This window comes from Rhagoletis zephyria, unplaced genomic scaffold (assembly GCF_001687245.7).
Source record: "Rhagoletis zephyria isolate East Lansing unplaced genomic scaffold, Rhagoletis_zephyria_1.1 Rzeph_scaffold_00199, whole genome shotgun sequence".
In the NCBI taxonomy this organism is placed as follows: Eukaryota; Metazoa; Arthropoda; class Insecta; order Diptera; family Tephritidae; genus Rhagoletis; species Rhagoletis zephyria.
Genome location: NW_016157283.1, coordinates 162,884 through 175,305, shown reverse-complemented (window position 1 = coordinate 175,305; position 12,422 = coordinate 162,884). Strand labels below are relative to the sequence as shown.

The window sequence follows — 12,422 nt, the reverse complement described above, 5'->3', positions numbered from 1 at the left end:
GTTACCCAACACTATTAACAATAATGTGCATTTTAATTAAATATCTAATAATATTTATTTTCAAGAACATGGGTTTATATGTATGTACATACAAATTTATAATGAAATAACAATTTAATTTTGATAAGATATTTATTAATAACATTTCTTTTCTCCGAGATTTCTGTTCCGCAAAAGAATCTATAACATCACCAAAGTTTGAAGATCCCTGCAAAAATCGTTTGACCATGTAATCTATTTGCGGTGTATTGTAGTACTTACAAAAGTGTTCCTCTGTCATGCTGTAGTGGACCAACTCGTGTCTCTGCACCCTGCAAAAATCGCGGCTACTCCATGCATACATGTGAAGAGTACTCCCTAAGTACCAATTCATATAAAAAATATGGTCCAATTAACATTGCGATGTCCTACGGCAGGACCATATACTCCATCTCTGCATTACATCAGAGTAGCACAAAACTACTCCAACATATTAACAATGGCATTGTTGTTATATTTTTTCGTTTGTACACGCTTTTGTTCTTCACTTCACAGATGCTTTTTCGCAATTAATAAAAACCAAAAACAAAAATAAAAAATTACATGTTGCCTCTGACGGCATTCGAATCCAAACATGCTGGGAGCAAACAAATAACAGCCAGCATCTCTACACGTTCAGCTACAGCCAGACATGCAAATGTGCTTTCAAATGCTCAACTTCAATCACACACACGAGCAGTGATCGGGTAACAAACAATAAGCTGGCGTAAGACACGAGTTAATCCGATACAACATGACAGAGGAACACTTTTGTAAGTACTGCAATATACCACAAATGGATTACATGGTCCAACGATTTTTGCAGGCACCAGCTTATTGTTACCCGATCGCTGCTCGTGTTTTAACGAAATGTGATTGAAGTTGAGCATTTGAAAGCACATTTCCATGTCTGGCTGTAGCTGAACGTGTAGAGATGCTGGCTGTTATTTGTTTGCTTCCTGCATGTTTGGGTTCGAATGACTTCAGAGGCAACAATTAGTTTTTTATTTTTGTTTTTGGTTTTTATTAATTGCGAAAAAGCATTTGTGAAGTGAAGAACAAAAGCGTGTACAAACGAAAAAATATAACAACAATGCCATTGTTAATATGTTGGAGTAGTTTTGTGGTACTCTGATGTAATGCAGAGATGGAGTATACTCCTTTTGGAGTACTCCTTGGCCCTTAGGGAGTACTCTTCACATGCATGCACGGAGTAGTCGCGATTTTTGCAGGGATAGAGCCATAAAATTTTCAATAGACAGAATACCCAGGTTATGTAGCCTGTCTTGCCCCATAAATAGGGACACGAATTTCGATACGATACGATGGCATATCGATACTTTTGGCCTTCGATACCGATGTTTTTTATTTCGAGTACCAGAACCCTAGTATCGTACCGAAAGTCATAAACTCACATTAGAAGATTAATGTGATTAACATTACTTCCCGATATAAATTGTGCTTTGAAGAGTATACATTTGTACTAGGTTAGGTTAGGTAAAAAGGGAAGCTCTGCAAAGAGTTCACTTGAAAGCGGCGAAGGCCCATTGTAATGCCCATGGGGGGTTACGCCAAGCCCATCCCTACATGTCTTCGAACCATTTGGATTTTTTGACGAATCCCCGCAGTCCTTCCAGAGGAGCTTTTCTCAAGATATCCAGGTTCTCGAAGAAATGGTCACCAAGAAGCTTGAGTCGTTTCCCTCGAAGTACTGGAAACTCGGAAAGGAAGTGCTGGACGGATTCTAACTTCTCCTCATCCCTGCAGCTTTTACAGAAATCGTTATGCGGGACTCCGAACCCGGCAGCCATGTGGTCAATGGTCCAGCGTCCCATTAGTATTCCTGTGAGAAACCTAACGTTTGACTTTGAAAGCCTTAATAGACTCCTTGTTCTTCGTCCATCGAGCCGTGGCCAGAGCGATCGCGATACCCTGTAGGTGTGCAGATTTTCCCACCTACTGTTGGTAGCTGCCCTAGTCAGTCTCTCGACTTCTGAAGACAGAAATCGCAGGGGAGGTTTCACGGTTTGGATCGCTTCCCCGAGCCCCATCTCAGATCCCTTCCTAGCACATTCGTCCGCTTCCTCATTCCACCACAATGCCCCGGGACCCAGTAAAGAAATTTGTACTATATTTAGGATTGCATGTGGCGGGATTTGAATCCACGAATTGGAACTTAGTTTAGAAATAACAGAGTCTGGTGCTTTGTCTTAATGCATTTCTGAACACACCTAATAATATATAGGCGCTTTCTCAATATGTTAGTGTTTGGCCTTGCTTCTCTTCCGATTTGTCGCGTGCGCCTTGAAGTTGTGCCACAAAGGGGGTTCCTATAGTCGTACGTCGACTCTGAACGACGATTGTATTTTTATGAGAAGCTGTTTTTCATGGCAGAAATATATTCGGGAGTTTACACACTTCTAACCACTACATCACAGCGACCTACATACGAGACCTATATTCAGATACTTTTTTTGGATTTTGGTATCGACATTTAGAATATCGAATTAGAATCCGACCGATTCCAGTTTTTTTTCAGGTACCGATGCCGATGCCGATTAATCGGCTTATGGGGAAAGAATCGGCCGATGCCGATTCCGTAAAAAATTACAAACAAATGTATTAATTCATAAAAACAGTTTATTTAACGTAGTTAACAAAACAAAAGAAACAAATAATTGAATTAATTGGCTTGTTATGCAATATTACATACACATGTGGGTGAGATTATTATGTACATATATCACATTTATGTACATTACATAAAACCCTTTTTTATAGTGCTTAGCAAGAAATAGGAACATAAAATTTCATTTCGGTTTGTACTCAAATACACGCTTTTGCACTCAATGCATAAGAACCTAAATGCTAGGCATGTACATTAGGGTGGTCCAAAAATGTATGGGAGAAAAGTAAAATCGGAAATTTAATGCTCTCATCCCCTAGGATTGTTCTATACCGAAAAAAAGTATACCCGTGTTTTTTTATTTTAAAATCAAAATATATTTAGAGGTTGCTCAAAGCGCTCAAAGTTTCCCATGTATTTTGTATGGGGAAAAAAATACTTTTCGTAGAAATGGCATAGAATCCATGAAAATCCAAATTTTTCAATCTGAAAACTCTTTTGTATATTTCTGTTTGTATATTTGATTTTTTTTGGGATATTTCGGAGACCCTTACTGAAAAGCTGTTCACTCGCAACGCTTGACGCCGGAGCTGACAGATATTTGGTTGCTATTTTTTCAAGAGAAAATATGGACTCTGATGCCAATATTCAAAAATATTACTATCCCGAGGAATACGTTGCTCATTAAGATAGGAATCAAGCTGTTTTTTTAATTGTGATATACCTTCTTTCACTTCAATACCTTGAGATAATATATCAGAATCGTGAGATTCCCAAAGATTGTTAGTGTGAATTGTTTCAGAGGAGCGAGTGGGAGAAACAGCTGGTAAAACTTCCAACGAATCATCATTTGTATTTATTTGTTCTTTCAATAGAGTTTCACATCTACGAGTTTCTGCGGTTGAGAAATATTTTTGTTTAAAACGCGGGTCAAGTAGTGTGGAAATAAGCAACTCTGTATTTGTCTTAATAAATTCGAATCGCCGCGATAAAGACGTTTTTAAATTTACCTTTAGCATCGCAATTTCAGCACCGTCGTTATCATTAGANTAATTGTGATATACCTTGTTTCTCTTGAATACCTTGAGATAATATATCAGAATCGTGAGATTCCCAAAGATTGTTAGTGTGAAATGTTTCAGAGGAGCGAATGGGAGAAACAGCTGGTAAAACTTCCAACGAATCATCATTTGTATTTATTTGTTCTTTCAATAGAGTTTCACATCTACGAGTTTCTGCGGTTGAGAAATATTTTTGTTTAAAACGCGGGTCAAGTAGTGTGGAAATAAGCAACTCTGTATTTGTCTTAATAAATTCGAATCGCCGCGATAAAGACGTTTTTAAATTTACCTTTAGCATCGCAATTTCAGCACCGTCGTTATCATTAGATTCGAGCTTAATTTGAATCATGGAAATTAAAGGTATTATGACAGATGCACACGTAGACTCATAAGACAGATCAAGAGTTGCTCGGTAAAACGGCTTTAATACTGATATTACATTAGATATATCCGCCCATTCACTAACAGACAATATTTCTATAGAACCACGTTCTGCTATATATAAATTAATGGCAGCCTTCTGCTCGTATAATCTACTTAACATCAAATATGTACTATTCCATCTGCAAACAACATCTTGTATTAGTGAATGATTAGGCAAACTAAGAGTTTCTTGGCATTTTTTTAAGTAGCGACATGCCTGCTCACTTCTCTTAAAATGTCCCACAATTTTTCGGCATTTGTGTGATATATCTTGAATATTTTTCCGGTNAAGAGTTGCTTGGTAAAACGGCTTTAATACTGATATTACATTAGATATATCCGCCCATTCACTAACAGACAATATTTCTATAGAACCACGTTCTGCTATATATAAATTAATGGCAGCCTTCTGCTCGTATAATCTACTTAACATCAAATATGTACTATTCCATCTGCAAACAACATCTTGTATTAGTGAATGATTAGGCAAACCAAGCGTTTCTTGGCATTTTTTTAAGTAGCGACATGCCTGCTCACTTCTCTTAAAATGTCCCACAATTTTTCGGCATTTGTGTGATATATCTTGAATATCTTTCCGGTTATAAATTGCGTCCAGAATCACAAGTTGCAAATTATGTGCCGTACACCCAAACCATTTAATATTACCCAACTTCATTGCTGCTCTCATATTTGCAGCATTGTCAGTTACCGCCAAATGAATTTTTGACCGAATGTTGTATTCTTCTATAACTTTGTTTAAATCAGCAAAAATATTTTGAGCGGTATGATCAGTTTCCAGAACGCTAGCTGCCAAAATAACTTTTAGCCTACGAGGCCCTTCTATGAAATGTGCTGTAAAACTGAGCAAGGAGCATGATTTGGTGGAGTTGCTCCAGATATCAGTTGTGAAACTGATCCATTCCGCATTTGCTATGAGATAAGTAACTTTGTGCTTTATCTTATCGTAGGTTGCTGGCATCAACGTAGTCCGGAAAAACTTTTCGCTCTTTTTGCGATATCTGCTATCGCCGCTTGGATCACAAATGTTTAACCTATTAAACGCATTACCTTCAACTATATTGTAGGGCAGCATATCGACAATAATTAAATCCATTATGGTTTTGTCGATTCGCAAGGTCACTGGATGATCGTCTGGGTAACAATATCCACTTTTCCTCTGGAGTAAGCTCGGCAGCGTTTCTTGGAGTGTGCTGGAAGTTGGATCCGTCTTTTTTTGCTTTTTCACTCCTGCTAAAAATTCATCCTGCTCTTTAAGGTAAATTTTCCACTCATTTTTGTGAGCTGTCTGCAAATGTTTTTTGATGTTGGCTGTTGTTTGTCGCCTCTTATTTACGTTACCAAGAGATATTGCCTTTGAACATATTTCACACTTTGCTGTGCTCGAATTTCTTTGGAAAAACTTCCAAATAGGGTTTNTTTTTCTTTTTCACTCCTGCTAAAAATTCATCCAGCTCTTTAAGGTAAATTTTCCACTCATTTTTGTGAGCTGTCTGCAAATGTTTTTTGATGTTGGCTGTTGTTTGTCGCCTCTTATTTACGTTACCAAGAGATATTGCCTTTGAACATATTTCACACTTTGCTGTGCTCGAATTTCTTTGGAAAAACTTCCAAATAGGGTTTGCCTGAGCCATTATTCCCATAAAATAAAAGTTTGTAAGATTTAACTGATAACAAATTGCACTTGCTTACCAGGAATTACAAAAAGCGCGAATTTATGGCCAATTTCTATTGAAAAATCAAACGTCAACATATACATACGAAAAACAAAAGAGAATAATCAGAACAAAATGTGAGAAAGAAACACAACTTTTACAGGACAATTCAAATGAAACATTTTTGAGACAAGATAAAGGGAATTCAACTGAAATAAAGTATAAAGTCCATATGAAAAGCAATTTCAAATAATCGGAAAAGAATCGGCAAAAAAGTGCCGATGCCGATGCTAAATTTTGTGCCGATACTTGCCGATGCCGATTAATCGGTCGGACTCTATATCGAATCTTTTTACTCCGATATTAATGGATACCCGATATTTTTAAAGCGATACTTTAAATGAGTACCATATCGATACTTTCGGTTCGATATCGTGTCCCTACCCAGAGTTGCTCAAATAGGTTTTTATTAATTTTAGTTTCGAAAATGATCGTTCAGCTGTACGCACAGGAATCGGAACAAATAACATTAATGCGGTACATACTTCAGGAAAGCAGCACCACATAAAATAAAGTATGTGTATATGGGCATTTTCAAAGGTCGCGAACCGTACGTTCGTACTAGGGATACCAATCTCGGGATCCTGGGATCCCGGTGTTTTTGAGGATCCCGAAAAATTTTAAATATCGAATTGATAGTAAGAACTTGTTTATGAATTTTGAAGTATGATTTTTGCAAGATGCCGTTTTGACTGCGATTAATAAAAAGCTTGAAATTTTAATTTTAAATTGCAGTCTGAGCCTTTTCTGAAGATTTAAAAAATTTACTAATAGCATCGCTAATGTAAACGAAATAGAGAGTTTTAAGGAAAAGTTAGATAATTTTTTACATCAATCTACTCAAAACTTCCTCAAATCGAAAAATTTATAATTTGTCCGACGTGCTGGTATATGAAGTTCAAATATTTTGTAAAGGAGGAGATAGGGGTCATTATCTTCAAATGGTTTATGGACTACCTTTTGACATTCAGCCTAAAAATGTTGAGGCCGAAATATGTTTTTCAGCAGTAGGTTTTGTATGTAAAAACTTCAGGTCAAGATTAGAAGACTCTGCTTTGAATGCTTTGCTGCTATTACGAAAACATTTTAAGTGTAATAATAACAACACCGGAACAAAAAAGGGGTATGTGTTTTTAACCAGACCCACCTACCAACATATCCGATTCTGAGATCCGTTTGACTCGTACACCCTCAACATTTCGAGTAAATTGCGAAAAAAATTGTAAAAAAATCGCCATTCGCCATTTATTTATATAGTAGAATAAAAATGTTTAGAGAAATTGTTTTTGTATATTTTTTTTTAATGTTTTTTTTTTTTTTTATTAATCATTACTTCCAAAAGTACATGATATTTACATTGTTATTTATGATGTATACGTTCTTCAATCACAAGGGGTTTTAAATACAATTTAAAAAATGTTTTACTTTCAAATTTTTCTGATTTAATAAATATCGCTAGCTTTGAGTACAAAGTTGCAATTTAAAAATTTTACAGGAGAGGAAAAAATTTCTTATAGCCATTTTCTTCAAGTATTTCGCAAAACATTGAATACAACATTTTGCCTGTTTAAAGCAAAGCAAAACTTCATATGAATCAGAGGGATTCAATCTTTATTAAAAGATTTCGAACTATTTTGGCCTTATCTAATTTTCGGAGCTTTTTTGGACTTAGCAAATTTTCCTTTCATTGAATATAAACGAGAAAACATAAAACAGGGACCTTTATCCTTTTCGAAACGATGAATTTTTAAATTATCTTTCCTCCTGTATCAAAATATGATTTTTCGTAAGAAGTGAAGTTAGCAACTTTTCACTTTAAGCTAGCTATATGTGAGTTTTACAATCAGTTTATCGTAAATTTTAAATAGTTTTATTTCATGGTATGTTTCAATGCTTTCAGATATTGAATTTTTACTCATATTCATAAAGGTTATGACTCAATGTGAGTCCAGGGATAAATCCCGGGATCCCGGGATTATTTAAAAAATATTTCGAAATACCGGGATCCAAATTTTCCTTATATTTTGGCATCCATAGTTCTTACGCTTTTGAAGTTCAAAAAACAAGGAAAACATAAATTTTTATTAATTATTTTTCGAAAGCATTATGCTAGGTATATCTTTCGATTTTTAATTTTCAATATGTAGGCAACACACATGCGGTCGCGAACGTACAAATAATAATGGAAATCGTTTTTGGCTGCATATTGAAAAAATGCAAGCAACTGCGAAATGGGACAGAATATTCTAAAGCGATTAAAGGTACTTCCTCCTTACTAATTGCGCGTTGGAATATCTCTATTAGTTTTTTATTTATAAGCTTAAGTATCGGTCGCGAACGTATCCTTTTTCCATCATTATTTATACCTTTCAGGAACATGGATTAGTATTATAAATTTGGTCCAATGTTTGTAAGTACCAGAAGAAGAAGATATATACCCACATAAAAGCTTGCCAAAATGATCAGAACGTCGAGCTGGGTCGATTTAGCCAAGCACATCTGTCTGTCTGTTTGAACGAAATTTAGTCCCTCAGTTTGAGAGATATCCGACTGAAATTTGGTAAGCAAGTGTATTTTTATATTGTATTAATCATTTGTTGGAACCGTCAAAATCGGACCACTATAGCTTATAGCTCCCATAAACCTGATTGTTCATTTTAGTTCTCAGCCCTGGTTGACCATTATGTGGAAATGCTCATATGGTCTTTAGTTGCCTCTCATTTTAATTAATTTTGAGTACTAAAAACATTATAATATTTAAGTACTTAGTTTTGTTAAAAATGTTAGGATAGGAGAAGATCCTTTCTCCGGCAGCAGAGCAAAATGAAAAAAAAAATCCATTCTTGCAAAAACTGGATGAGCTACTCCGAAATCCGTGATTTATAAGACTGTTTTGCTGTAGGTTTAGGTTCTTATATGAAAAAAAAAATCATCTTGCACAATAAAGAATAATACGATATCCAACCTCATGAAGAATTAGGCGCTAAAGCGAATGGCGTACTCAGTTTTTTAATACAACTAACCAGAAAGTTACCCACGCGGCCTAAAGTGACTATTTGGTACTATTTTTCACGAATTTTTAAATTTATTCGTTAGGATTTTCCCGATTGTAGTAGTTTTTCCAAAGTTAAAATGCTTAAAATTGTAGCTTATTTAAGGTAGTTTTTAAGGAAGCGAACAGGTTTTTAATCGAATTATATTTGAACTAGTAAATTAAATTTAACTGAAGCCATGTTGAAAAGCACTTTCCAACTTGACAAACATCATCACAACATTTAAAAGCCAAAGCAAGCGTGGATGAAACTGCCGTACGCTGGAATACTTTATCTATATTTACGACTGATAATTATATTACTATATGAGCCGTTCAGTGCACACATCGATTAACTCCACTTTCTGAAAAATCTTACATTTAAGTGTCCAAGCACTTGGTATAGTCATAAATTATTACGTTTATAATAGCTTTATATAACATACAATAGTACACGTCCATAAACCTAGCTGACCCAAGTAGCCAAAAATCAATAAAAATTAGCTAGGAATTATGTGTCTTTTAGGTGTTAATTAGGGCCTCCAAAATTAATTCCGGTGTTCCTTTGGTTTCCGAGAAATTCGCAAAAATGTGTGGGTCAGCTAGGTTTACGTAAACCTATCGTTAAATTTAGGTTTTAAATTTTCCAAATATATGCTGGAATTAGGTGTCTTTTAGGTNCATTTAAGTGTCCAAGCACTTGGTATAGTCATAAATTATTACGTTTATAATAGCTTTATATAACATACAATAGTACACGTCCATAAACCTAGCTGACCCAAGTAGCCAAAAATCAATAAAAATTAGCTAGGAATTATGTGTCTTTTAGGTGTTAATTAGGGCCTCCAAAATTAATTCCGGTGTTCCTTTGGTTTCCGAGAAATTCGCAAAAATGTGTGGGTCAGCTAGGTTTACGTAAACCTATCGTTAAATTTAGGTTTTAAATTTTCCAAATATATGCTGGAATTAGGTGTCTTTTAGGTGTTCTTCAACGCCACTAAACTTAGTACTAACCAGCCACTAATTTAGTAGCTCCACTGTTTTCCGAGAAATTCGCAAAAATGTGTTTTTCAGCTAGCTTAGCGCTGTTAACCTAGCTGAACAATCTTTAAATTTTTGTTTTAAATTTTCGAGATCCATATATGCAAGAATTAGGTGTCTTTTAGGTGTTCTTCAACGCCACTAAAACTAATTTAGTAGCTCCATTAGTTTCCGAGAAATTTGCAAAAATGTGTTTTTCAGCTAGCTTAGCGCTGTTAACCTAGCTGAACAATCTTTAAATATTTTTTTTTTAATTTTCGAAATACAAATATGCAGGAATTAGGTGTTCCTCAACGCCACTAAAACTAATTTAGTAGCTCCATTGGTTTCCGAGAAATTCGCAAAAATGTGTGTTTTCAGCAGCTTAGCGCTGTTAACATAGCTGAACAATCTTTAAATTTTTTTTTTAATTTTCGAAATACAGTATGCAGGAATTAGGTGTATTTTTTGCGAATTTCTCGGAAACCAATGAAGCTACTAAATTAGTTTTAGTGGCGTTGAAGAACACCTAAGACACCTAGGGCCCTATTGCGAGTGTCGACTGGCAGTAGAATAGAAATTTGTCGATCGAGTCGATCATCTTTTATTTTGCTATTGTGTAACTTGATCGATAAAAATTTGTGCTATTGTGAATGGTTGACTGAATTGTAAATAGCTGTTTGTTTGTTTAAATTTGTTTCTTGAGTGGTTCATTTACATCATTTTTAAAGTAATTGCTTTTATTACAAAATTAAAAAAATGGACTTAGTTGATATATGGTTTAGTGATGAAGGAAGTTGATGTGGAAGCTAATAGATTAGTAGAGTTGGCTAAAGCAAGGAGGGAATTGCGAGATTCGTCGGATCCCGTGGAGTTGGAAGATGAAGTGTATGTACATATGTATGTGAATTTTATGAATAGAAGTTGCATTCCCGACGCTTCACGTTTTCAGGTTTTACAGGATTTGCAGGAAAAGCTGTTTTCGTCATTAATAAACTTTATGGAAGTTTAAGAAATACGGTGCGGTTTAGTTATTTGTACAATGATGTTGGGTATTTGTGTCCAAACGCGTGACCCGATTTTAAAAACTTTAACATACACGTGTAGTGAAAGAATCAAACTTTGATATAAAATAAAGATTTCAAATTTCCGAGCACTAGTTAATTAATAAATGATGCAGTTTTTTAACTTTGCTGTTGATTCTGCGCATAAACAGTGTGGGTGGCGTAGCCGGAGTTATATGCACAAGAAGTATTGTATATCTTTCACAATAGAAGCGGAGCTTCCTCCCCTACTCTTTCAGGAAATTCCTTTGCATTTGTCCTCACTCCCCTGCATCAGCACAACCAACTGCGCAACTTGCCTTTTGTTGCTTACAATTTTTGACCTGTAATTCAGACACATACATACATATGTATAGTTCACAATTTTTTACAACTTCTAGTTCAATTGACTTACTTTTTATGCATTATAGTACCACTTTCTTACGTAAATTTTATAAACGCAAACTCCAACGACTGAAAACAGCAATAGAAGGATGAGCGATTAAAAAGTATTCACAGTCGCTAATTGAGCGACTAAGCGACACTCGCAATAGCATCGTTAATCGATAATCGCTTAATAGTCGTTTATCTACTGCCAGTCGAAATTCGCAATAGGGGTGCTAATTCCTGCATACATATATGTATTTTGAAAATTAAAAAAAAAAAATGTAAAGATTGTTCAGCTTAGTTAACAGCGCTAAGCTAGCTGAAAAACACATTTTTGCGAATTTCGCGGAAACCAATGGAGCTACTAAATTAGTTTTAGTGGCGTTGAAGAACACTTAAAAGACACCTAATTCCAGCATATATTTGGAAAATTTAAAACCTACGTAAACCTAGCTGACCCACACATTTTTGCGAATTTCTCGGAAACCAAAGGAACACCTAAATTAATTTTGGAGGCCCTAATTAACATATATTAATATAAATATAAATGGATTATTAAAAAAATAATGTAATTTGATCGCATCTCCCAACTTTTTATTGATGAAGTTAATCAATTTGTGCATTGAACGGCTCATTTTCAGTGATCGGACTTTAAAAAAATTCTGTGTGGTAGAATCTGGAAAAAATGTGGTAGATTTCAAAAAAATGTGGTAGATCTCTGGTTTTGGATCAAACTTTGTACAAAAATTAAAAAAAATCTGCAAAGTTTCACCTAAATGGTAAATTTTTTAATTAGTCTCTAAAAAAATTTATTTTTAGTATAATACAAGCAGACCCGGCGAACTGCGTCCCGCCCAAACTTTTTATATATTTTATTGAAACTTTTTGGTCCAACATTTTCACCAACAATTCACGTTTACGATTTTCATTGGCACATTTGTCTGCTAAGATTAAGGTTTGGTGGTCATTTGCCGCTTTAAATAACCTAAGGAAAGTGTTATATCCGTTCTTGAAATTCTCCAGTTGTGCGGCATTTCATAGCACGGTTATTCGCAAAGCGAAATAAATTTTTTCCTCTTC

At 35.1% G+C, this 12,422-nt stretch overlaps 2 protein-coding genes across 5 annotated transcripts in view; both read right to left on the bottom strand.

Annotated features, from left to right (window-relative positions):
- cno (adherens junction formation factor afadin) overlaps nucleotides 1-12,422 on the bottom strand; it is a 379,548-nt gene that overhangs the window by 205,784 nt on the left and 161,342 nt on the right. The window lies entirely within an intron of this gene.
- On the bottom strand, nucleotides 3,235-4,349 carry LOC108358068 (zinc finger BED domain-containing protein 4-like). The gene is made up of 2 exons (XM_017609204.1): nucleotides 3,727-4,349; nucleotides 3,235-3,386 (listed from the first exon to the last, which is right to left on the bottom strand). Exons 1-2 carry the CDS (start codon nucleotides 4,247-4,249, stop codon nucleotides 3,253-3,255), a joined length of 657 nt encoding a protein of 218 aa, XP_017464693.1. The 5' UTR covers nucleotides 4,250-4,349; the 3' UTR covers nucleotides 3,235-3,252.

Bases quoted from the DNA above. Each gene is read 5' to 3' on its own strand.
- LOC108358068 (XM_017609204.1), bottom strand. From the start codon at position 4,249: ATGTTAAGTAGATTATACGAGCAGAAGGCTGCCATTAATTTATATATA. The intron at 3,387-3,726 runs GTATTCAAGAGA...TATTATCTCAAG, and splicing joins TTCTGATATATTATCTCAAG to GTATTGAAGTGAAAGAAGGT.